This window comes from Saccopteryx bilineata, chromosome 3, assembly GCF_036850765.1.
Source record: "Saccopteryx bilineata isolate mSacBil1 chromosome 3, mSacBil1_pri_phased_curated, whole genome shotgun sequence".
NCBI classification, from domain to species: Eukaryota; Metazoa; Chordata; class Mammalia; order Chiroptera; family Emballonuridae; genus Saccopteryx; species Saccopteryx bilineata.
The window spans coordinates 234,358,848-234,385,004 of NC_089492.1; the positions used below are offsets into that span (position 1 = coordinate 234,358,848).

The window sequence follows — 26,157 nt, forward strand, 5'->3', positions numbered from 1 at the left end:
TGCCACATAGTCATAGCACTTTTGGCTAAGCCTGCACATAGCCTCAGAGTTCACCATACAGTGATTCAGACAGTCAGAATCAGTCCATTAGAGCTGGTTCATCAAACAAATCTGAGTGTACCCCTGGACTAAATTTTATTGTTACTCATTATGTAGTGTTAGTGCCTAATCTTACTTAGATACTGTATCCTTTTCTTTCTTAATTTTCTTAACTGAAACAACTAAAGAACACATCATTTTTCATTAAACATTTTTCCAAATATTTTTATTTAAGAGTTTCATTAAAACCGAATGCCTTCCTTAAAGGCTTTAATCACTGTAAAAAAAAATGGAGGACTGGATGGAGAAGATGTGGCACATGTACACTGTGGTGTACTACTCAGCCATAAGAAATGGTGACATCGGATCATTTGTGGCAAAATGGTGGGATCTTGATGGCATTGTATGGAGTGAGATGAGTGAATCGGAAGGGACCAAGGACTGCATGGTTCCATACATTGATGGGACATAAAAACGAGACTAAGAGACATGGACGGGAGTGTGGTGGTTAGGGGGGGAGGGGAGGAGGGAGAAGGGAAAGAGGAGGAGGAGGGGCACAAAGAAAACTAGATAAAAGGTGACGGAGGACACTCTGACTTTGGGTGATGGGTATGCAACATAATTGAATGACAAGATAACCTGGAGATGTTTTCTTTGAATATATGTACCTTGATTTATTGATGTCACCCCATTAAAATTAATAAAAATTTAATAATAAAAAAACCAAATAAACAAAAAACCGAATGCCTAGTTTTAGGAAATCCATATAATCCCTTTGCTCATTGGTTATGCTACATTCTTTTCATGCCTGTGGTGGGTATTGGCCTGTGCTATTACATTACACCACCAGTACCTAGAACCAGAGACTTGGTTCAAAACAGAAGGAAAGCCTAAGAAAGCATCCTTGTGTATTCAGTCTGTAATCACAGACACCACAGCCAGTCCTGAGGATTGCAGGCCTTGTGGCAGAGAGCCCATCTAGTTCTACGGCCCACAGAATGAACAAGCAGGTTGTTTTCATCAGTCTTCCCTAGAGGCAGAAATTTTGTTTTAAATGTCTTTTTTTTTTTTTTCCTGATTAACAATGTACATGCTCACTGTGTCTTCTGTCTTCAGGAGAAGAAAAATTCGCTTGCACATCTCTCACTGAGAAATAATAATGGTGGAAGTTAAAGTCAATAATAATCTTTTCTCCCATCCAAGTACTAACCAGGCCCAACCCTGCTTAGCTTCCAAGATCAGACGAGATCGGGTGCGTTCAGGGTGGTATGGCCATAGACAATAATTTCTGTATGTAAATTTTGTATACATTTAAAGTGTCTGCATTTCATTTTTTCACTTGATTCTTATAAGAGGCAGATAGAACAGACTGATTTCTATATTTGTAATATAGGTAGTGGCTTAGAGAGGTTAAAATGACTTTATAATGGCCTTGCAGAAAATTAATGGCAGAGTTAGAATTAGAACTCCCACCTTTTGGCTGAGTGATCCAATAGCAATAGCCATCTGGGAGAAAAAATTCAGAGCATAGTGCCTCACCTTTGGTTTCCCTGGTAGTGTGCAGGGGGAAGGATGATAGGTATAAGCTGTGCAGGCACTTATTAGCTGGATAATTTCAGGAAAGTTACTGAGACATAATAGGCGCTTAATAGACAATAGCTTTTACTGTTTTTTTTTAAATGATATTTCTACATAGGGAGAGTAGACTCCATTGTACTGTTAGCATCATATTTATTCTACAGCTGCACTTTCAAATGGCTGTTGCTTGCTCCATTGTGGCCAGAGAGCCTTTCCTGTGGCAAAGCAGAGGATGCAGTGGGCTGCTTGTGCCATAGATTGGCTTTCTCCAGACTGGCTGAGTTTTGGGGTTTTTTTTGTTTTTTGTTTTTTGTATTTCTCTGAAGCTAGAAACGGGGAGAGACAGTCAGACAGACTCCCACATGCGCCCGACCGGGATCCACCTGGCATGCCCACCAGGGGGCGATGCTCTGCCCCTCCGGGGCATCGCTCTGTTGCGACTAGAGCCACTCTAGCGCCTGGGGCAGAGGTCAAGGAGCCATCCCCAGCACCCGGGCCATCTTTGCTCTAATGGAGCCTCGCTGCAGGAGGGGAAGAGAGAGACAGAGAGGAAGAAGAAGGGGAGGGATGGAGAAGCAGGTGGGCGCTTCTCCTGTGTGCCCTGGCCGGGAATCGAACCCGGGACTTCTGCACACCCGGCCGACGCTCTACCACTGAGCCAACTGGCCAGGGCCCAGACTGGCTGAGTTTTTAGGGAAGAAAAAAATCCCATGAGAATTATTTTTCTATTTTTGTATTTTACATAAATGGAATCATGTCCATGAGATTTATTTTAATATTCTGTAGATGTAGTTATTATGTTCCCAAAGAGGACTGTGCAGTGCATATTCGGGGCATGTTTCTGAATAAAATGTAATGCTCAGTGTAGAGAACCGTGGGCTTGGAGCATACAGACCAGGTCCACCGTGTATTAGCTGTACTACCTAAAAGAATCACTTGTCGGCCCTGGCCGGTTGGCTCAGTGGTGGAGCGTCAGCCTGGCGTGCAGGAGTCCCGGTTCGATTCCCAGCCAGGGCACACAGGAGAAGCGCCCATCTGCTTCTCCACCCCTCCCCCTCTCCTTCCTCTCTGTCTCTCTATTGGAGCAGCGTTTGCCCGGGCACTGAGGATGGCTCTGTGGCCCCTGCCTCAGGCACTAAAATGGCTCTGATTGCGGCAGAGCGACGCCCCAAGATGAGAAGAGCATCACCCCCTGGTGGGCGTGCCGGGTGGATCCCGGTCGGGCGCATGCGGGAGTCTGTCTGACTGCCTCCCTGTTTCCAACTTCAGAGAAATACAAAAAAGAAAAAAAAAAAAAGAATCACTTGTCTTCTGGGTATGATAAGACTTGGCCTTTTTACCTGACAGGGTTGTCATGGGAATTAGATGACATGATGTATGCAGAAGCACTTTGTAAACTATAAAGCTCTCCACAAATACAAGGCATTATGTTTTTATTGCCACAGTTTGTTCCTTTATTATCAGCAAACCTGACTAAATCATCCTCAGCCTAGTGCTCCAGGGCCTACCGTGGGGCCTGGCACATGGTTAGTACTTAGTAGATATCAAATTGAACATTTAGATTAAAGGAGATACTTAGAGCTAAAGGAGAAGAGCTCAGAGGTATGAAGAGATTTATTTGAGGTCTTTGCTAAGTAACCGATCACTTTCCACTCCTAGGTCACTGATAGAAATAAAATAAAAGTAATGTTATATATGATAACTGGCATCATTTATTAAACTGGACTGCCTTCATGTAAGGCATCAAATCCATATTGTTTTTAATTCTGATAACTCTGCAAGATAGGCCTTATTCTTCTTTTCTCTGTATAGAAACTAAGATTCGGAGTCATCATGGTCCAGCACACCAACTTATTCTTTACTGACTTTGGGGTAAAAGAGTAGCTTATCCAGGAAGGGGAGGATAATTTAGAGTTGTGGAAAGTTATTAGGACTGAGATTTCCCTTATGTGATTCACCTTGTGTGTAATATGGTCTCTGCTTACCAAGCTGATCTAACACTCATGTTAGAACTGGAAGAAGCCTTTATGTGCCCCCAGTTTAACCCCCCTCACAAGCTGAGTGAGCTGTGATGAAGCAGTACCCACAAGCTACTGGGTTCCTGAATCCTGTGTGCTGCTTTTTTAGGTACAGTAACTTTTCCTGCAAGATGCTTATAATCCTCCCAAGATACTTCCAATGCCTACTTGATGGTTGCTAGGTTATTCCTTTTCTAAGAAAAAAAATATTAAACTTAGTGGAAAATATAATGAGTTCTATGCCAGTAAAATGACATTTTACCATTATAAGAAAACTTAAAATTGTATAGATTTAAATGAAGCTTGAAATTTATTTAGTAGCATGTACAAGTAGGTATGAAGGTATATTAAAAAGCAAAATTCAGTTCATCTGCCTGTAAAAAATGATGCTGAGTCACAGCTCATTTTCTCAAATATACATGAACTACCGTAGTATTTGTGCCTAATACTTACAGATGCTTGGAGCTATGCAGAAATGTTTTCAAGGAATTAATAGTCTTGCTTTCAATTTTTCAGTTGCTATCAATTTTTGAAATTGATAGACTTGTTGATAGAGGCTGATTTCCCGAGTCCTAGGCTGTGCTTTATTGTGCTTTAATGGTTGCGTTTACAGGTAAGAAAGAGCCTAGTATGAGACTGTATATATGAATTCTTTCATTTAGTCTTCATTCATCCAAAATAGTTACTGAATCCTTACCATTTGCTGAGTGCTTTGTTAAGCACTGTGATACAGAGATAAAACATCAAGGCATTTATGGCATCTGGAAAGTCATGTATATACAGATTGTCAAATACAAACACATGTATAATCATGCGGTGATAAAAGAAGCTCACAGTGTTCTGGACAGTTTGGCAGGAAAGACATTAATGTAAAATTTAGGTTTTGTGCTGAGCTTCCCAGTGGAAGCATCATTTGAGATAGATCTATAATTTAAATAAATAATGAAACGTGCTCTTATGTTTTAGCTAATAACAGGGACAGGATTTACCTTGCTACCTTAACCTACTAAAAAACCAAACATTTGAAAAATGTTTTTCAGACATTGAACAACAGGTAATGAAGGATTGTTGAGGGACAAAGAATGAGAAAAGAAAGATTTTTAAAAAAGACCCAAATGGAACATTTAGTGGTGAAAAATATAATGATCTAAATTGAAAAATAAAACAAAAGGTATTAAGCAGCAGATTAGGCACAACAGAAGAAATTTATCAATGAATTATAGAAATAGCAATAGAAACTTTCCAAGATAGATAAAACACATTAACTTTTATAGTTATGAATGTTTATGAATCGAAAGATGTTATATTGTTAATTTGCCAATTCTCCTCAGACTGATCTATAGATTCAATACAGCCCCAATCCCATAGAAGTTTTTGTAGATATTGATAAGCCCATTTTAAAATTTATGTGGAATTTCAAAGGACTTAGAATAGTCAGATCAAGTTTGAAAAAGAAAAAATGTTGGTGGATTTATTCTACTTATTTCAAGATTTCTTGTAAAGCTATAGTAATCAAGACAGTGCGGTATTGGATTATGGGTAGATATAGATTGATGAAACAGAATAAAGAATCAGGAAATAGAATATTTCTATTTGATCAATTGTTTTTGTGCCATGTACCAAAATAAATCTATAAAGAAAAGATAATCTTTTCAAAAATGTTGCTGGACCAGCTTGACATCTATATACCAGAAAAATTAACCTTGACCCTTACCTCAAGAAATACACAAAATTAACTTGAAAGTATTGTGAGTTGCAATGTGACCTTTCTCCCCCCACTTCATATCCTGTAGTCTTATCTCCAGTACCTCACAATGTGATCTTATTTGGAAATAGGATCATTGCAGATTTAAATAGTTAAGATGAAATCATACTGGAGTAGGATGGATTCCTAATTCAGTGTCACTCGTGTCCTTATAAAAAAGGCAAATTTGGATCCAAACAGTCACATAGGGAGAATGCCATGTGAACATTGAAGGCAGACGTCAGAGTGATGCCTCTCCAAGCTAAGGAACATCAAAGATGACCAGCAAATCACTGACACTAGGGGTGAGAGATGGGGCAGATTCTCTTGCTGCTTTCAGAAGAAACCAACCCAAGGCATCTAACATGTAGATTGCTAGTTTTTTGTTTTTTGTATTTTTCTGAAGTGAGAAGTGGGAAGGCAGACAGACTCCCACATGTGGCTGACCAGGATCCAGCCAGCATACCCACCAGGGGGCGATTCTTTGGCCATCTGGGGCGTTGCTCCATTGCAACTGGAGCCATTCTAGTGCCTGAGGTAGAGGCCATGGAGCCATCCTCAGTGCCTGGGACCAACTTTGCTCCAATGGAGCCTTGGCTGCGGGAGGGGAAGAGAGAGACAGAGAGAGGAGAGGGAGAAGGGTGGAGAAGTAGATGGGCACTTCTCCTGTGTGCCCTGGTCAGGAATCGAACCCAGGACTTCCACACGCCAGGCTGGCACTCTGCCACTGAGCCAACTGGCCAGGGCCTAACATATAAAATTGTAAGAAAATACATTTCTGTTGTTCAAGTCCCTCCGTTTGTGGTACTTTGTTACAACAGCCTTAGCCAATTACTACAAAAAGGATCATAGACTTAAATATAGAGCTAAAATAATAAAACTAGAAGAATATGTAGGAGAAAATCTATGTGACTGGATTAAACTCAGATTTAGTTAAAAAAAGTGATAAAAAGCAGGAATTATGAAAGACAAAATTGATGTTAAACTATAATCAAAGTTAATTTTTTTTCTAAAGGATACTATGAAGAAAATGAAAAAGCAGGCTACAAACTGTGAGAAAATATTTGTATAATCATATATGTTTAAGGACTTATATCCAGAATATATTTTTAAAAACTTCTTACAACTCAATAAAAAGAAGGCAAATAAGCCTGATATCTGGTGGCGCAGTAGATGAAGCCTTGACCTGGAACACTGAGGTCATTGGTTTGAAACCCTGGCTTCCCTGGTCAAGGCACAAATGGAAGTTGATGCTTCCTGCTCCTCCCCCCTTCTATCTCTCTCTCTTTCTCTTTCTCTTTTCCTCTTTCTCTCACCTCTCTAAAATGAATTTTTAAAAAGGCAAATAACTTGAATAAAATTTGGAAAAGATTTGAACAGACACTGTAGAGAATCAGTAATGTTGGCAAATAGGGGTATTAAAAGATGTTCAACCCCATCAGTCATTAGGGAAATACAAATTAAAATGACAAGATACTATTTACTTACTAAACTCGGCTCAAGCAGTTCCAAATGTTGGTGAGAATACAGAACAATGGGAACTCATACAGTGCTTGTAGGAATACAGAATGGTGTATCTACTCTGGAAAACAGTTTGTCAGTTCCTTATAAAGTAAAAGATATATTTACTGTAAGAAACAGCCATTCCATTTTTAGATGTTTACCCAAGAGAAATAAAAACATGTCCACAGAGACTTGTATTCAAAGGTTCATTACAGCTTTATTCAAAACAAGTAGTCATGGAAACAACCCAAATAAATGTCCATTGACTGGATAAACAAACTGTGGTATAGCCATAAGATGGAATACTAATCAGGAATACAAACAAATGAATTACTGTTACACTTAACAGTGTGAATGAATCTCTGAAGCATTATGGTATATGAAAGAAACCACACATAAAAGAGTAGATACATACTGTACAGTCCCATCTATATGAAATTGTTGAACAGCAAAGCTCTGGTAACAGAAGGCAGATCTGAGGCTGCCAGAACCTGTAAGTGGGGGAAGGGATTGACTGTAAAGGGGCAGGAGAGATCTTTCTAGGGTGGTAAATATTTCTTTTTCCAGCTTCATTGAGATATAATTGACATGTCGATTTAAGGTGTGCAGCATATTGATTTGATACACTTCTATATTGCAAAATGATTACTATGGTAGCAGGAGTTAGTACTTCTATCACTTATCACTTCTCATAATTAACATTTCTTTTTGTGGTGTGAACATTTAAGAGCTCTCTTGGCAGTTTTCAGGTATACAATACAGTGTTGTTAACTCTAATACCACTCTGTACATTCGATCCTCAGAACCTATATATCTTACAACTGGAAGTTCATACTCCTTGACCAACATCTATTCCCATACCCCAGTCCCTGGCAATTCTGCTCTGTGTTTCTCTGAGTTTGGCTTTTTCAGATTCCACATATGAGTGAGATCTGACTTAAATTTCACTTTGCATAATGCAAAATGGCAGGATTTCCTTTTTATCATGGTTAAATAATATTCCTCTGTGTGTGTGTGTGTGTGTACACATCTTTATCCATTCATCTGTAGATGTATACTTTCGTTTCCATATTTTAGCTATTGTGAATAATGCTGCAGTGAACATGGGAGTGTAGGTATCTCTTCAAAAATCCTAATTTCATTTCCTTTGGATAAATACCCAGAGTGGAATTGCTAGATCACATGGTCATTGTAGTTTTAATTTTTTGAGGAACCTCCGTACTGTTTTCCATCAAGGCTGTACAATTTACATTCCTACCAACCATGCACAGGGATTCCTTTTTTTCACCCTTGCCAGCAGGTATGAGGTGACAATCTTACTGTGATTTTGGTTTGCATTTTCCTGATGATTAGTGATATGGAACACCTTTTCGTCTCTATCTGTTGTCCATTTATATGTCTTCTTTGGAAAAATGTCTATTTAGTTTCTCTGATCATTTTTTTTTCTTCTTTTTTTTTTTCTGAAGCTGGAAACGGGGAGAGACAGTCAGACAGACTCCCGCATGCGCCCGACCGGGATCCACCTGGCACGCCCACCAGGGGCGATGCTCTGCCCCTCCGGGGCGTCGCTCTGCCGCGACCAGAGCCACTCTAGCGCCTGGGGCAGAGGCCAAGGAGCCATCCCCAGCGCCCGGGCCATCTTTGCTCCAATGGAGCCTTGGCTGCAGGAGGGGAAGAGAGAGACAGAGAGGAAGGAGGGGGGAGTGGAGAAGCAAATGGACGCTTCTCCTATGTGCCCTGGCCGGGAATCGAACCCTGGTCCCCCGCACGCCAGGCCGACGCTCTACCGCTGAGCCAACCGGCCAGGGCTCTCTGATCATTTTTTAATTGGGTTATTTTTTGGTTCTTGAGTTGTATGAGTTACTTATAGATTTTGTATATTAACCCCTTGTTAGATATGTGGTTTTCAAATATTTTTTTCACATTCAGTAGGTTGCCTTCTCATTTTGTTGATTATTTCTTTAACTGTGCAGCAGCTGTTTAATTTGATGCGTTTCTTTTTTATTTCTGTTTTTGTCATATTCAAAATATTATTATCAAGACCAGTGTCATGGACCTTTTCTTCCTATGTTCTCCTCTAAGAGTTTTATAGTTTGGGGATAAAATTTCTTTATCAAAATTGTAATAGTGGTTACATGAGTATATATGTTTTTCAAGACTCATTTAACTTTACATTTAAAATTGGTGAATTTTATATTTGTATATCATGCCTCAACAAAGAAAGAGACATAGACTAACTGAATGCCTACTATCTGTCCAAATGCTGTGTGAGGAATATGATCAGATGAATATGATGGGGTCCTCTTTCCAGGCAGCTCACAGTTGGTAGAGTTGCTGTAAAGACACAGTTCAGAGAATAAGAGCCCTATTGAAAAGTGTATCTGCTGAGGCACAAAGGAAATTCTTGATTAGGAAAAGTCCCACAAAGGAGGTACTTGACTTCGGTGGGATGGGTGAACAGAAGCCATATAAGTGTTAAGGGCAAGGGCATTCCAGGCAAGGTCATGTGAGTGTGAAACTACCTGTTATATTTTGTAACCACATGGAGCCTGGTATTGCTGGAGCCTTGGAGCTGTGAGATATATATATCAAAGTCGCAAGAGGTGATGCTGGACAGGTTGGCAAAGAGGTAAAAGATGAAATGTTTCTCATATTAGCTTATCAAATTCATGTTGCAAGAGAAATTATGTACTCGAGAGAGAAACCCACCCTCTTAGATGAAAGATGAGATGATCATTGCACCCATTCATATCTCTGTTTTCCATTGCTTTTGGCTTAAAATCTAAACAAGAACCTTGCTTTTACAATTAACTTTAAAATAGTAATTCTCTCTGGACAGAACTCAGTGGAATTTGTGTAACTAAGGCTGTGTACCTGAGCTTTCCCATATTATAAGGAAGAAATATGTATTAATGTTTGAGAAAGCCTTTAATACTAGCCATCTAGGAGAACTGCTGAGATTTGCTTCACATGGCTTGTGCCTTCAACCAAATACCACTTTCTTTGTACCAACAGAGAGATTTACAAAATCTCCCTCACATTTTGGAAAGGAAAAAAACCTCTGAAACTGCTTATTGGTTCAACTCTCTCTCTCTATATATATGAAATTCTTGATCATCATTCTCTGTCTTTGGAAGGATGTAGGGAAATTGTGTGTGTGTGTGTGTGTGTGTGTGTGTGTGTGTGTGTGTGGTGGGCACAAGTGCACAGGATTTTGATTAACAAATGGTACAACTGATTTTACTCTAAAATCTACTGCCTTGTCCTTTATTACAGGCAATGGACTTTGAAGGCTGGGCCGACATGCTCTTTCTTCTGCAGTTCACCCTCTCCTGTGTGATGGGGTAAGCCTTTGCTGCCTTGTGAGCAGATAGTTTCCCTAGAGAAATGTGTTCAGGGGTCCTTCTGCATCATCCCTCAGTGTCCTGTTCTGTCTCTTGAGTGTGTCAGCCTGGGTCTAGGATAATGACACCTCCAGATTCAGGTGATTTCACAGCCCTTGGGAATGTGCCCTCAGGGCTACTAAATTGATCCTAAAGTCATGCTTGGAAGTCTGGAGAAAAACTAATATTTACCCTAGAACATAGTATGTGATAAGCACCATTGTATTTCAGCATTATTTTTCACCTTATATTTCATGCATTAATTTTATTTCTACATTGACCATTTGGGAGATATTGTTGTCCCTTTACCTATTGGAAAGCAGGCTCAGAACTCAGGTAGATTGTCTAAGTTTGAACAATTAGTCGATGGCTGTAGCAATCCTTGAATTTGCGACTGTTTGACTCCTCGCTACCAGGTTGTCTTCCTCTGAAAAGACTATGTGGAAGGCTAGAGGGTATCTCCGAATGTGCCCCTTCTCTTCACCTCCATATTTTCCTAATGTATATTTTCCCTTAACTAATTGGTTCAGTTGATATTTGTCACTGGTTCTGGAACAGGCTGGGTACATAGTGAGCTCCAAAATAAAGTTGACATGGTATCTTAGTACTGAATATTTTGTACACAACTCAGAAGCCTCATTTTAAGTCTGGGAGTTCCACCTGCTGCCATTTAGTTGTTAGTGAACCTATTATATCCCCCCACCCCACCTAAATAGTTTCTATTTGATTTTCTTCCATCCTGAAGAATCCCTGTTGCCTTCACCCTGGTCCAGAAATTGTATTGCCGTAATGGGAGGTGCACATCTGAGCCAGAGTCCGTGAATCTGGATTAAGTGAATTAGTAGGAATATGATCTAAACAGAATACTCATGGTTATGAACGATGGCTTCAAGGTTTTAGTGAAGATAGCTGGAGAACATACCTGGTCAGTAAATTGACATTTATTTTTAATGAAATTTTTTAAAATCTGAAGGGATAGTTTAAGCAGCAGTGAAGTAGGGACAGTTCAGTCAGTGACTAGAATGTACTAGAATGGCCACCACTAACTGTTGTTCTTGGCTAGTGATTATCATAAAATAAACAACAGGATCTTATTTATAAGACATCTCTTCCTGCTTCATTACAGGTTTATCTTGATGTACGCCACAGTACTCTGCACTCAGTATAATTCTGCTCTTACAACTACAATAGTTGGCTGTATTAAGGTGAGTTGAAAAACAACTGTTACCTTTTGGGTATCTGCTTTACTTGAAGATTGTTCCTCTAAAATAAGTCTGGCTATGGCCTTAAACCAAACCCCATAATACATGTTTCCTCACATATGTATGTATATGTGTATGTATACATACTGCTCACAAAAATTAGGGGATATTTCAAAATGAATATGAAGCCTGACCAGGCAATGGCACAGTGGATAGAGTGTTGGACTGGGATGCGGTCGACACAGATTCGAAACACCGAGGTCGCTGTGTTGAGCGTGGGCTCATCTGGTTTGAGCAAGGTTTACCAGCTTGAGTACAGGGTCACCGGCTTGAGCAAGGGGTCACTTGGTCTGCTGTAACCCCCGGTCAAGGCACATATGAGAGGGAGTTTTCCTATGAGTGAGCCAAACCATAAATGGCCCACTTTTAAAAGCTGGGTCTGACAATTCCAGTGATGTCATTTCCTCCTAGTTCATTTTATTTGAGGGAGCCTCATTTGTCTTTAGCCAGGAGAGCCAAGTTGACTCGAATATTGAGCTGAAGTTGGTGGCTTGAAGCCTGAGGCCATTTTGGTCTGATTTTGTAATTTTGATGCCTTAAGATCCAGAGGCCACAGCATGCCTGAATTCCAAATGAATTAGCAAGGTAGACTTTCTTTCTAGAAAAGCTAAAAGAGAGAGGAAGATCTTAGATCACCTGGGGAGGGAGTACAGTTGCCTTTGGGATGTTCCTTATGGTGCCCCATTTGTCAAAAAGCGAGGGAAGTGGTTGCAGAGATGAAGTTTTTACTGCTGGGCTATGTTTCTCTCTGTAGCCCCAATGGAGTAGTGTCCGTGTTCTTTATTTTAGAAACTAGATTTGGGTTAAAACTTAAGAAGATCTGTGACTTCAGATCATGGAATTGGAGAGTTTGGTGTGAATAGAATTCTAAATTAAGCTATAACAATCAGTTGTGTGAGTTCCCATGAAGTCTAGAGACAGTTAATCTACATCCTAAGGTCTAGTTGGCTGACATGGATTTAGCCCCACAAATTAGCTCTCAGTTCTGGTTCAGTTTTGTAAAGTAAGTGCTTTAAGAGCGAAGTGGAGGGCTTGCACCTTCAGAATAAGAAGAGCAGGATCAGGACAGTTGGCACCATGTTTTAAGCCAAGGAGAAGGATGGTACAGGAAAGGCTATGTTTAATTTTAATAATGAAACCCACTTGCTTAGAATTTCTTAGCATATGTTATCATTATCAGCATAGAGTACAAATGCAGTCATGCTCCCAGCATAGAGTACAGGACTTTTCTTTTGATATTTCCTTCTGTGGACTCATCCAAAGGGATGAGCTGTTAGAGTGTGTGATTAGTTCACAGTTGCTGTTGCTTCTTTCTGCCCTGTGGTACCTCTGGTGCAGGACGAGAGGGCACAAATGCCCTTGCTTTCTCGGATTCTCACGTGTGACATGGAGCTTCTGTCCTTAGCCTCTCAGTTCATACCCTTTTAGCTCAGTCATTGTTTGTCAGGGGCTTTTAGCTGTCTTTTGTGCTTGAGGATCCTAAAGCCATAAACCTTTGTCAGCATCCCTTGTTTCATTTAACTATGGTGGGAAAATTGCTTAGAATAACTAATTAAAAATGGAAATTCCTAGGGCCCACCTCAGATATACTGAACCAGAATGTTTAAAGTAGAGCCTGGAAATTTTTAACAAGGTATCCAGATGATTCTCAGGTGTGACTAAATTTTGAAAATTACTTTTGAGCTACCATACTCTTCTGTGCTTCCTGGCTAGTTCCACTTTGGGGACATTGGTGAAACCTTTTTTCAGTTGCTCTATTGTATGCTTACAGTTTTTTTGACTTTTGGTTGGTTTTGCACAATGAGGCTTGGGTTCTGTTTTTTTCCCTTCCTGAAGTTTCTTGGGTAGTTTATGCAAATGAGTCTACCTTCTCCCTGGATCTCTGAGTCTCTGCATTCTAAGAGAGGTCCTGTTACACATTTTTCCAAGTTACTTACCCCTACATGGTATTTCATTCCCCTCCACCCCCAACCAAATATAGTAATTAAAAATATCTGGTCTAAGGTAACTTGCTCTCTCCATCCTTAGACTGAGAAGAGGCTGACAGACATTACTCTGAATGCTCAAACTGCAGTTCATTATAAAAGTAATTTTGAAGTTTTTTTTGGGCCTCTTAAAACACTCTATCACTTTACTTTCTGCTTCAGAGGCCTAACCTAGGGGAGCCCTGTTACTAAAAATACTTGTGGCATCAACAATTTACAGCAGTTGTAAAGGCAGAAAGGGAGGCCACGACTGATAAATGTGAAAGAATGGAAGTTAGGGAAGAACTGAATAATAACTTCGGAAAATTTTATTTCACTTTTGTGGTCTGAGTTTAATGAAAGGGGAGCCACATAAACAGAAGCTGTTTAAGGGAATTAGGAGAGGTGATTTTAGGTATAGTACTTTGAGATCACTTTGTGTGTGTGTGTAAGATTTTATTTATTGATATCCAGAGAGAGGAGTAGGGAAGGAGTGGGAAGCATCAACTCATAGTAGTTGCTTCTCGAATGTACCTTGACCCAGAAAGGCCAGGGTTTCCGACCTGGCGACCTCAGCATTCCAGGTGTACGTGGTCAGGCTACCATGTGTTTATTGAAGACACTGAGGAAGGTTCCTTTAAAAACTGCCATGTTGGTGAACTCCCCATCATTCCCTTTATCCTTTTCAAAAAGGAGGGAAAGATTCTTGCATGTAAGCAGGCTTTTCTTCTCTACTCTCCCCTCACAACTCAATAGTTATCTCAATGGGAAGAAAACCATTTTTTTCTGAGATTGTTAAATGTGCCCTAGTGTTTTCTACCCTTAGTAACAGCAGTGTTCCTTTATTCACATTTATAATGTCAACCCAGACCACAGAGCAGAGAAAATGTGATAATCTTGTTAGTACAGTATGTCCATAAAGTCATGGTGCACTTTTGACCGGTCACAGGAAAGCAACAAAAGACGATAGAAATGTGAAATCTGCACCAAATAAAGAAAAACCCTCCCAGTTTCTGTAGGATGATGTGGCAGCATGTGCACATGTGCAGATGATGACATAACACCGTGTATACAGCGGAGCAGCCCACGGCCATGCCAGTTGAGATGTGGACGGTACAGAGGAAAGTTCAGTGTGTTCTGTGGCTCGCTAAATTCGAATCCGTGACCAAAGTGCAACATGAATATCGGCGCATTTATAACGAAGCGCCACCACATAGGGATAACATTACTCGGTGGGATAAGCAGTTGAAGGAAACCGGCAGTTTGGTGGGGAAACCCCGTTCTGGTAGACCATCAGTCAGTGACGAGTCTGTAGAGGCTATACGGGATAGCTACCTAAGGAGCCCTAAAGAATCTGTGCGTGAGCCCACATCGAACTGCATTGAATATGTATGAAACTGGGAAAGTTTTCCTTTTATTTGGTGCAGATTTCACATTTCTATCGTCTTTTGTTGCTTTCCTGTGACCGGTCAAAAGTGCAACATGATTTTACGGGCACAGTGTATTTTTCAGTATTGTTGAGAATCTTTAGCTTCTGGAGAGATAGATTGGGAAGAGTCTAATGTCATTCATTGTTTCCTTCTTAGTGTTCTCATACTAAAAGCATTTTAAGATTGGTGGATTGTTGTTATTGTTTGTTTATTCATTTTTGCATTTTAAGGATAGATATTTGGGTCATAGCATAAATGAATTTATATGAATATTTAAAAGGCTCTTTTAAACCTATATAACAGTGTATTCCCTTTTTGGTTTTTAGAATATATTAATAACTTATATTGGAATGGTCTTTGGTGGAGATTATATTTTCACATGGACAAACTTCATTGGCTTAAATATCAGGTAGGTAAAAATATTTAAATGTAACCATTTGACAAATGGGATTTGGATAATTAAATAGTGTCACAGTAAGGTTGGGCTATTTAATGGTGAATTTTTCATTTATTATATAATCTTTAATGGAGTGCCTACAATATATTATGTATTTAACATCTTTAGATAGTGTGTTTTAAGAAAGGGGTAGTATGCTCAGTTAAACAAGTATTAGATTGTTTTAAGATGATTCTCTGTCTCAGCCATATTCAAGTAAAGTATTTTTGTGGACTTTTAAGCAATTACAGAATAAAAGTTGTCTCAATGATTTTTTTATACTGCTTTCCCAAGAAATCATCTGTGATAAAAGTTAATGCTTCTGTTTTCTGAATAAAAAAGTAAAATTGAGTGTCTTTCCTAAAGAAAAAAGAAGGGGAGAGAAAATGGTTCCATGGTTCCATATCTTATGCATAATAGTTGAGGAATCTTCTCTGGAAGTTGAACTCCTTTTACTTAGCTCTTCAAAGAATAGACCTTTACTTAGTCTGGTAGATGGCATTGCGGTGTTCTCCAGAAAATGCAGGGCTGACGAATACCAGCTCTGTTAGAAATGCCTTATGTGTATCTGACTTTGGCCATATCACTGCAGTTCTTTAGACTTTATCTTCATCAATAATGAGGGTGACTTGTATGAAAGATCTTTTTTCAGCTCAAGAATTTTGAATCTTAGGGTTTTAAATCTATTTATATTCTTAAAAATTCTCAAATTTGTATTTTTGCCAGACCTCTGTCCTGAACTCAGACTTGTATATCTAACAGCCCACTTGACATCTCCAGCTGACGTGTCCAAACAACTCCCTGTAGTTTCTCCAGAGTATGTTCCACCCCGAGCCTCTGCATCTCAGTTGATATAGATGCCATCTTTCTAGCCTTTCACTTCACTTAGAAATCTTGGAGTCATCTTTGACTCTCCAATCTTATACCCAGTGACTAGTATGTTAGCATATTTTGTTGGCTTTACTTTCAGAATATATTCAGAAAAGGATTACTTCTCACCATCTGCATTCTCCCATCATCTAAGCCACCAATATCTCTTGCCTAGATTACTGCCTAGTCTCGTCCCTGGTTTGACTCTACCTGCAACACTGTACCACCAGATATTGCATTTCTTAACTCCTTTATACCTACACATTTTTGCTCAAGTGTTACCTCCTTAAAATGTCCACCCTATTTTTTTAAACAGGGACATTCAATATATGAACCACCCTCCACCCCCAAACTCCCCGTGTCCCTTTGCAGTGAACCTCTGCACTGACAAATGTCTGTTTTCTATCCCTGTAGTCCAGAATGTCATACAGTGATACATAACACATAGCTTTTGGTCTGACTTCTTTTGTTTAACATTTTCTGTGCTACAGTTGAGATTTTGTTATTGCATTTATCAGTGGTTTGTACCTTTTAATTGTTGAGTAGTATTCTATTATGAATATAATCACAGTTTATCCCTTCACCAACTGAAAGACAAGTTCCAATTTTTAGCTGGTTTTTATTAGCTGCTAATACATTTGCTTATTAGTTTGTGTGTAAATAAAATTTTTTATTTTACCTGGGGTAAATACCAAGGAATGGATGGAATTCCTGGGTTAAATGTAAGTGGATGGGATGACATCAGAGTAATGGGGCTAGGGAGCGATACCGATAAATCTCCCCAAAAACTCAACAAGATCTTCAACCAGAAACAGAAAAACCTATCCTTGAAGCCTCCAGATGTTCCGCAATACACCCGAAGGTATGGTCGAGCGAAAAATTGGCTAAATAATCAAACCCCGAAGGAAATAGGGAGTAAGAAATGCTCCGCCTTCCTCACTAACCTAAATAGGGCTGTTTTCACTGGGAACTGAGAGTATAGGAACTAAGGCGGGCAAAGGGGGTGAATAGATCCAGGCCGCGACACAAACGGCCAAACTAGGCTGTGGCATGGAGATCCAAGCTGAGGAAAAACTGTGCTTGTGGCAACTCAGTCAATATAAGCTAGCGCTCGCGCCAAACCCATACAAAGAAAGACAAGTGGGGCAGCCATTCGCCCTGATCTCCTGGTCGGCGCGCGCAGATAGTGGGTGAGAGATTCCTCCTAGAGCCCCGGGAGTGGGCGCCCGTGTTACCCCCACAGAGAGGCAGAGTCAGAGGCCTTTGTGTGGGTCAAAAGCAGAATCTCCAGACCACCCCAGTGCCCTGAAAAAGCCGCGCATGGGGAGGGAACAAGAGCTAATTCCAACACTGGAACTTTTCCGTGCGGGAGGGGGTCTCACTCGAGTGAGAGATGGCCGGCCTGATATCCTGGTCTGCGCTCATGGAGAGTGGGCAAGAGATTCCTCCTAGAGCCCCGGGAGTGGGCGCCCGTATTACCTGACAGAGAGGCAGAGTTAGGGGCCTTTGTGTGGGCCGAAAGCAGAATCTCAGGCCACCCCAGTGCCCTGAAAAAGCCATGCACTGGGAGGGAGCAAGAGCTAATTCCAGTGCTGGAACTTTTCTGTGTGGGCGGGGGTCTCATTCAGAGTAAGAGACGGCCTGCTCCATATCCCGGACTGCATGCACAGATAGTGAGTGAGAGATTCCTCCGAGTGCCCCAGGAATGGGCACCCGCCCGGGTTACCAGACAGAGGGGCAGAGTCAGAGGTCTTTGTGTGGGCGGAAGCCCCGCCTGATTATGCTAGCAACTCTGACTGATTGAGCCTTACCCAGAGCCCTGTGCTGAGTGGGAATAGAGTGGGGATTTGCCAGCTCTTTGAGCCTCTTACTATCCAGGCAGAGGCAGCAGCAACCCCATAGCTGGATTATCAGGCTACTAATTCAGGAAGGAAAGACTAGGAGAGAGGCTCCGGGAACACGGACTCTCTCACTGTCGGAGCCCACAAATGCTAATGAGCCTCAACTGCCAACGAGACTGAAGCCCAATATGTGACATCACCATAGAGCAGCGGTTCTCAACCTGTGGGTCGCGGCCCCAGCAGGGGTCCAACAACCAAAACACAGGGGTTGCCTAAAGCCATTGGAAAATACATATTTATTATACAATACATTTTTAAATAAAACATGTATTTTCTGATGGCTTTAGGCGACCCCTGTGTTTTGGTCGTTCAACCCCGCCGGGGCTGCGACCCACAGGTTGAGTACCGCTGCCATAGAGACTTATCAACTGCACACCTCTATCTGAGCGTGCCACAGGGGCAGAACCAAGGTACAGAGTCACCAACCAGGAAGAGGGAGAGGAAAGAAAAAGCAAGAAGGTAACCTCTCAAAATCAAGAATAATCCACAGACTTTATAACCTATCCCATTTTATTATATTTGTTCGTTTGTTTCTCTTATCTTCATGTCTTATTTTTTTCCTCTTCCAATTTGGTTGTTTAATTCTCTGCCGGTCTTACTCTCTCCTCTCCTACCCATAAGTGTTACATCTCCCATTATCTTTTCTTTCTTCTTCCTTTCTCTCTATGAGGGTTGCACTCCAAAACCCATAACTCTCTCTCTCTCCTTTTTTTCTTTTTTCTTCTTTTAGTGGTTCCCTCCTTTTTCTCTCTTTCTTTTCTCCCTCTATATTAGTTTCTTCCTTTCTCCTTTACGTCTCCTCTCATTCAATCCTCAATAATGAACAAATTATCTTATCTGGGACTCAAACTTATGTTTGTGGCGTTTTGGGGGGCTTTTACTTCGCTTTTTTAACTCACTAGCAGTGCTCCCAACCCTGACTCTCCATTTTATCTAGTTTTTGTTCCACTAAATACAATAGTAATTTTTTAATTCCTCCCCCATTTTCCTGTTTCCCTCTTATTCCTCTTATCATATCTCTTAGTCAGCCAACACCTAAAAGCAAATCATTTTATTCTTGACCCAAATTTTTTCCTTATTTGCATTTTGTGGGTCCATACCCCCTTCTTTTACCCCTTTATTACTTCTCCCCAACTCAGGCCCTCCATTATAGGCATTGTTTGTTCTATTTAGCACAATATAATTCACAGTTCACCACAAGATTTTCTCAAGAAGGAGGGAAGATGAGAGGAGAGGAAAAAAGGAGGGAGGGGGAAATAATTTTTTTTAAAAATTTTTTAAAAAATTCTTTTCCATTTTTTATTTTTATTTTTTAACTTTTTATTCCTTATTAAATCTCATTAATACTATCAACAAAACCACCACCCTCAGATGCCATTAAGGAAGAGAAAATCGAATATCATGGATACAAAAGAAAGAGAGGTAACACAGATAGATGAGGAAAAATCTATGGAGAAAAAATTTAATATATTGGAAACCTTGGAGCTAAATGACAGAGAATTTAAAATAGATATCCTAAAAATACTTAAGAGATATACAAGAAAATACAGAAAGGCAATTTAGGGAGCTCAGAAAACAACTCAATGAACACAAAGAATATATTACCAAGGAAATTGAAACTATAAAAACAAATCAAACAGAGATGAAAAACTCGATTCATGAGCTGAAAAACGAGGTAACAAGCTTAGCTAATAGAACAGGCCAGATTGAAGGTAGAATTAGTGAAATAGAAGACAAGCAACTTGAGGCACAACAGAGAGAAGAAGAAAGAGACTCAAAAATTAAAAAAAATGAGATAGCCCTACAGGAATTATCTGACTCCATCAAAAAGAATAACATAAGAATAATAGGTATATCAGAGGGAGAAGATAGAGAAAATGGAATGGAGAACATATTCAAACAAATAATAGATGAGAACTTCCCAAGCCTATGGAAAGAATTAAAGCCTCAAATTCAAGAAGCAAACAGAACTCTGACTTTTCTTAACCCCAACAAACCTACTCCAAGGCACATCATAATGAAATTGGCACAAACCAATGACAAAGAAAAAATTCTCAAGGCAGCCAGGGAAAAGAAGAATACAGCATATAAAGGAAGGCCCATTAGATTACCATCAGATTTCTCAACAGAAACTCTACAAGCTAGAAGAGAGTGGACCCTATATTTAAAGTCCTGAAAGAGAGGAACTTTAAGGCATGAATACTATACCCATCAAAGCTATCCTTCAAATAGGAAGGAGAAATAAAAACATTCACAGATACAGAAAAGATGAGGGAATTTATCATCAGAAAACCTCCACTCCAGGAATTACTAAAGAGGGTTCTCCAATCAGATACAAAGAAAAAAAACAACAACAAAACCACAAGTAAAAGCCCCAGGAAGAACACAATAAAACCAAATTTAAACTGTGACAACAACAAAAAAAAAGGGGGGGGGAGAGGATGCAGATTAACAATAGCAAAAGTACTCACAAGATAGTGCACTACAATGAACAGGGTAGGAACCCTTTTCATTACTTAATGGTAACCACCATTGAAAAAAACCACTACAGAAGCACATGATTTAAAAAAGATAGCAACAGAGGAAAGATGTATGGAATACAACCAAATAAAAACAAAAGATAGAAAAACGAAAGAGAAGGATCAAACAAGACACAAAACTAACAGAAAGCAATCTATAAAATGTCAATAGGGAACTCACAAGTGTCAATAATTACACTAAATGTAAATGGATTAAACTCACCAATAAAAAGGCACAGAGTAGCAGAACGGATTAAAAAAGAAAATCCAACTGTATGCTGCCTACAAGAAACTCATCTAAGCAACAAGGATAGAAACAAATTCAAAGTGAAAGGCTGGAAAACAATACTCCAAGCAAATAACATCCAAAAAAAAGCAGGCGTAGCAATACTCATATCTGTAATGCTGACTACAAGACAGCAAAAGTACTCAGAGACAAAAATGCCCATTTCATAATGGCTAAGGGGACACTGAATCAAGAAGACATAACAATTGTTAATATATATGCACCAAACCAAGGAGCACCAAAATATATAAGACAGCTACTTATTGACCTTAAAACAAAAACTGACAAAAATACAATCATACTTGGAGACCTCAATACACTGTTGACGGCTCTAGATCGGTCATCCAAAGAGAGAATCAACAAAGATATAGTGGCCTTAAAGAAAACACTAGAGCACCTGAGATATGATAGACATCTACAGGACATTTCATCCCAAAGTGACTGAGTATACATTTTTCTCCAGTGTACATGGAACATATGTACCCTGATTTATTGATGTCACCCTAGTAAAATTAATAAAAAAATATAAAAAGAAAAAGAAAAGTAAATTTAAAAAATGTAAGGGGATGTTTATAAGAAATTTCCAAACTATTTATGAACGTGTTTGTACCATTTAGGTTATCATAAGACTCCTAGGCAGATAGAATGGTTCACATCCTGGCCAGAATTCTGTGACTAACGAACTTCTATTTTTAAAGTATGTGTACAGACTAACACTTATCTTAGTATAGAAAAGACATAAATAAATACCTGGGAAGGCAACATATAGGGAGCTAGCAGAGGATGGCCACCTTTATAGTGTCATCTCATTTACTCTTCCCTTAGTTTACATGATAATGATATAGAGGTTCAGAGACAAAATAACTTGCCCAAAGTCACACAGCTACCATAGTAAGAGTCAGGCCTGAGATTCTAACCCTGATCAGATATTAAAAATATGCCTCATAATTTAACCATGTGAGGGCACATAGCATAAGAGATTAAAATGGCCCCTCATTGTTTTGAGCATTTCCAGAATTTTCTTACTTCCTGCCTGGTCTTCCTTTATTTTCCTCTCTTCCTCTTCAGGCATGGTAAGAATCAGAATCGTTGAACCCTTTCTGTACATATATTAACGGAAGTGATTACTTAGTGCATGCAAAGCCATAGACTAATTTTTGTCTTCTGACAATTTGTAATCTTAGCTGGGAAGATTTATTCATAAACAAATGTACGGTAGGTACCATTGTTTTAGACAGTGGAGATAAAGCTGCTGTCAACACTGATCAAAACCCTTGCCCTTCATGGAGTTTTCCTTCTAGTGGAAGAGAAAATGAATGAAGAGATAAATGAGTAAACTATTTGCTGATGATAAATGTTAGCTGTGACAAATAGTACTGTAGACAAATAAAGCAGGGAAGGGGGGACAGGAGTTATTTCAGGGGGTGGGGACACTTACTGAGGAAGTTATGTTTTGTGTAAAGACCTGAAAAATGGAGGGAGGGAGCCACATTGATTTCTGGAGGGAAGAGCAAGTGACAAAGCCCTGAAGTGGGAGAGTGTCTGGTGTGTTCAAGGAGCAACGAGGAGGACAGTGTGGCAGAATGTAATGAATGAAATGAGTTGGAGGGAGGGGCATGTTAGGGACTACTTTTAAGAGATATGAAGATGTTGGAGGATTTTGAATAGAGACACATGTGTGGTTTAGTTGTAATAAGATTTGATTATTCTGGCCACTGTATTGAGATTAGACTGAAAAAGGAGGAAAAGTGTGAAATGATTATGTTACTAGTAATGGCTTTCATTTATATAAGAATCATATGGCAGTTATAATATTAAGCATTTATATAGCAATGATGAGGCACTTTTTACATTCTTTCAAAAGAGTTTTAACAGCTATAAACAGTAATAAAGATTGTGGTAGTCTCATAATCTAAAGTCAAACAGAGAATTGCTTGGGAAACTTCATAGAGGAAAGCATACTTATGCTAGGCCTTGACCAATAGGTAGGATTTAGAGAGCTGGAAAAAAAGAAGGGTGGGTATTCCAGCCATTAAGTTGGTATGAGCAAAAGCATGGAGCTGGAATTACAGATGTTAGATGGGAGCTGGGGAGGATGGACAGTAGGTACTCTGGGATGGTTAGAGTAAGAGGGATTTCACGAGGGAATTTTGGGAAAGCAAATTGGTGCCTGAGTGTGAGGTGTCTTGAATATCTCATAAGACTAACCATGAATACCTAACTAGAAAACACAGAGTTACTAACAAACTACATATAGTAGAGGGTAGGTCAAGGCTTGCTTACTCACAGTACAGTTAAGACCTAGTTGGGATGACCCTTACTATACTTGGGACTCCTTGATTTTCTGGGTGAATGAGTGTGCAGCAATGAAGATGAGAAGGAGCAACAGCCAAAACTCCTTGCTTTTTGTCAGGTTTAGCCCCTGGTGTGCCTTGGCATTTGATTTTTTATCCCTGTTGAATGTCTAATGTATGCTAATTAAGTGATTTGTTGTCCTATTATATAATTTCAAGTATATAATTTAGTTACAGTATATCATTTAACATATATAATGTGTATGTGTATATATAGCATTCTTATATAAATTATATAATTTAATTCTCACTTTAATCCTCTTAAGAGTGGTATTCTAGTCACCATTTTACACACGAGGGAACTTAGGCTCTGAGAGGTTAAGGAACTTGTCCTGCACCACAGAGTTTTGAAAGTCCACAGTTATATGCTTTTACTCAACACTGTGTCACCTTGTGTTTCTGTCCAGATGAGAAAGCTCTGGCTGGGGATAAATACAGAGGCAGCACAGCTGTGCCTTATTTGGCTGGTGAGAAAGATGAGGGAAGACTCTTCAAGCAGCTGCTGTGTGGGAATCAGGATGGTGTGTCTCTGGCTTCTGCAGGAAGAATGTACCCAGAGGTTGCAGGTGGCAGGAAGTATGTGTGTCAGAAAATAGCAGTAGAAGTCAAACTGTCTTGGTTCATAGGGTTGGAAGTAGATTGACATTTTACACATAGAAGGCAGAGTCTGAGAGGCAGAGCTACCTGGCTGGACATATGAACACACATGTTAGCTCTTAGGAGAGATAGAGACAGCCTGGACCTTAAGACCCTTGTCCCCTGTCCATGAAATTGCTTTATTAAAGGCATTTTTCGTAGACTGTCTGTGGCTGGTGAGTACGTGCATGGTTACAGATCTAGGAGAGGCAGGTTGTTTGTGTGGCTTTGGGAGATCAGAAGTGGATCAGAGCAGATGCGGGGCACTGTCCAGCCCTCTCCAGTCATTGTGCTGTCCTAACTGGGCCCTGTCGGCAGGGCAACTGTCCCCTTGTCTTCCTCGTCTCGTTACCTCCTGGCTGTGTCTGCTACAGCACGTCTCAGTGATCAATAGTTGGTAGTACTGTATGATCTGAGTGTTAGGTGGATGGAGAATGGCTTGAGGTTTTAAAAAATGAATGTGTAGAAATATCGAATATATAAATACCAATTCCAAAGTACCAGCAGTTATCCAATTTCATGTGAATGTTAATGGAGTCAGTAGCTTAATGAGAAGTTCTTGTTTGAAGTAGTAGAAGATCTAGTTCACCATTATTTGATAATGATGTATAAACATTTAGATATAGGTCCCCCCCAAAACAGATATCTGGCCTTTTCCTTTCTGTTCTCCATCCTCCTCCCCCTCCTCCCAGATCCCCTCCATTCCCAAAGCCGCTAGGCAGCAGCTTCACAGTGTTCCCTGAATGGCACAGGTTTGACTGTGTGGGTCCACTTATATGCAGATTTTTTCAATAAATATGTACAGTACCATAAATGTACTGGCTTTGCCTTTTCCTTTTTTTAAAAGAGATTTTATTTTTATCAACTTTAAAGAGAGGAGAGAGAAAGGGTGGAGGGAGAGGGAAACTTCAGTTCGTAGTAGTTACTTCTCGTATGTGCCTTGACCGAGCAAGCTGGGCGTTTCCAACCAGCGACCTCAGTGTTCCAGGTCGACACTTTATCTGCCGAGCCACTACCGGTCAGGTACCTTATTTTCTTACTAATATTTTTTCCCTCTAGCTTACTTTATTGTAAGAATATAGTGTAATGTATGTAACACAAAGAATACGTGTTCATCGACTGTGTATGTTATCGTAAGGCTGCCAATCAACACCAGTAGGCTGTCAGTAATGCCTTCAGCCGTGTGGGTGTTGGTGCCCACCCTCACATTTTTCAAGGGCCAGGGTAGATTCCTTTCCAAATCAACTCATCGCTGCTCAGCACAGTATCCTTGTTGATAGATATTCACTTCTCAAGTGATTCAGGAAAGACCATGTCTGAAAACTCAAATACCTAATAATGATCAAGTTAGGAATAACAACGAGATGAAAACTCTTGTATTGCCTCTTGTTGGACTTATGAGAATCTGAACAGCCTGTGCTCTTTATTTTCCAGAGTTTAGAACAGTAATCTTCTGTGTTTAGTTTTGCTCTGGTTATATGGTGACAGTGTGTCCTCTTACATCAGGTTAAATCTTACTGTAGCACCCTGTCTTTTGTTAACAATGCCTTTCACCTCTGGTTGGTGGGTGCGTATCAGAGCTAACAGTAGGGAGTATTTCCTGATTACTTAACTATATGTGTGCCAGGGTTAGGGCTTTGTTCTTTAGGCATGCTAGCTCACTTTAGCCTCACACAAGCCTAGATAGATAGTATTATTCTTATTTTATTAATACAGAAATAGAATCTCAGAGAAACTAACAAATTTGCCCAGGGGTACAGAGCTAAACAGTTTATTCAAGATTTAAACCAAGTCCTACCTCCAGAGCCCATGTTTTTCATTACAGTAACCGCACAGTGTAGAGTAGGGCTCGGGAACCTATGGCTCGCGAGCCAGATGTGGCTCTTTTGATAGCTGCATCTGGCTCACAGACAAATCTTTAATACAAAAATAATAACATTAAAAATGTATTACAATCCATTCATTTCCTACCGCTCATGTTCATGGTTGCAGGTGGCTGGAGCCAATCACAGCTGTCCTTCGGCACATCACCAAATTTTTATTGGATAATGCATAACATACGTGGGTCATTGTATGGCTCTCATGGAATTACATTTTAAAATATGTGGTGTTTATGGCTCTCTCAGCCAAAAAGGTTCCCGACCCCTGGTGTAGAGTCTAGGATCATCATAAGAACTAAGCCTGGAGTAAATTTCAGGACATTCCTTGTTTTTATCCTGCATTGCTCCATTAAT

The 26,157-nt window shown here is 40.0% G+C and overlaps 1 protein-coding gene across 3 annotated transcripts in view; it reads left to right on the top strand.

Moving 5' to 3' along the window:
• Positions 1-26,157, top strand: part of SLC35D1 (solute carrier family 35 member D1) — a 90,774-nt gene that overhangs the window by 36,521 nt on the left and 28,096 nt on the right. For 2 of the 3 annotated variants that reach the window (XR_010730440.1, XM_066268937.1), the window contains exons 9-11: positions 10,159-10,226; positions 11,392-11,470; positions 15,248-15,330. Coding sequence is in view for 2 of the 3 variants with exons in the window: in XM_066268937.1 (XP_066125034.1) it covers positions 10,159-10,226; positions 11,392-11,470; positions 15,248-15,330 (230 nt within the window). In the remaining variant the exon portion in view is untranslated. Of the gene's footprint in view, positions 1-10,158; positions 10,227-11,391; positions 11,471-15,247; positions 15,331-16,083; positions 16,938-26,157 lie in introns of those variants that run through there. The other variant, XM_066268938.1, reaches the window with a different exon arrangement.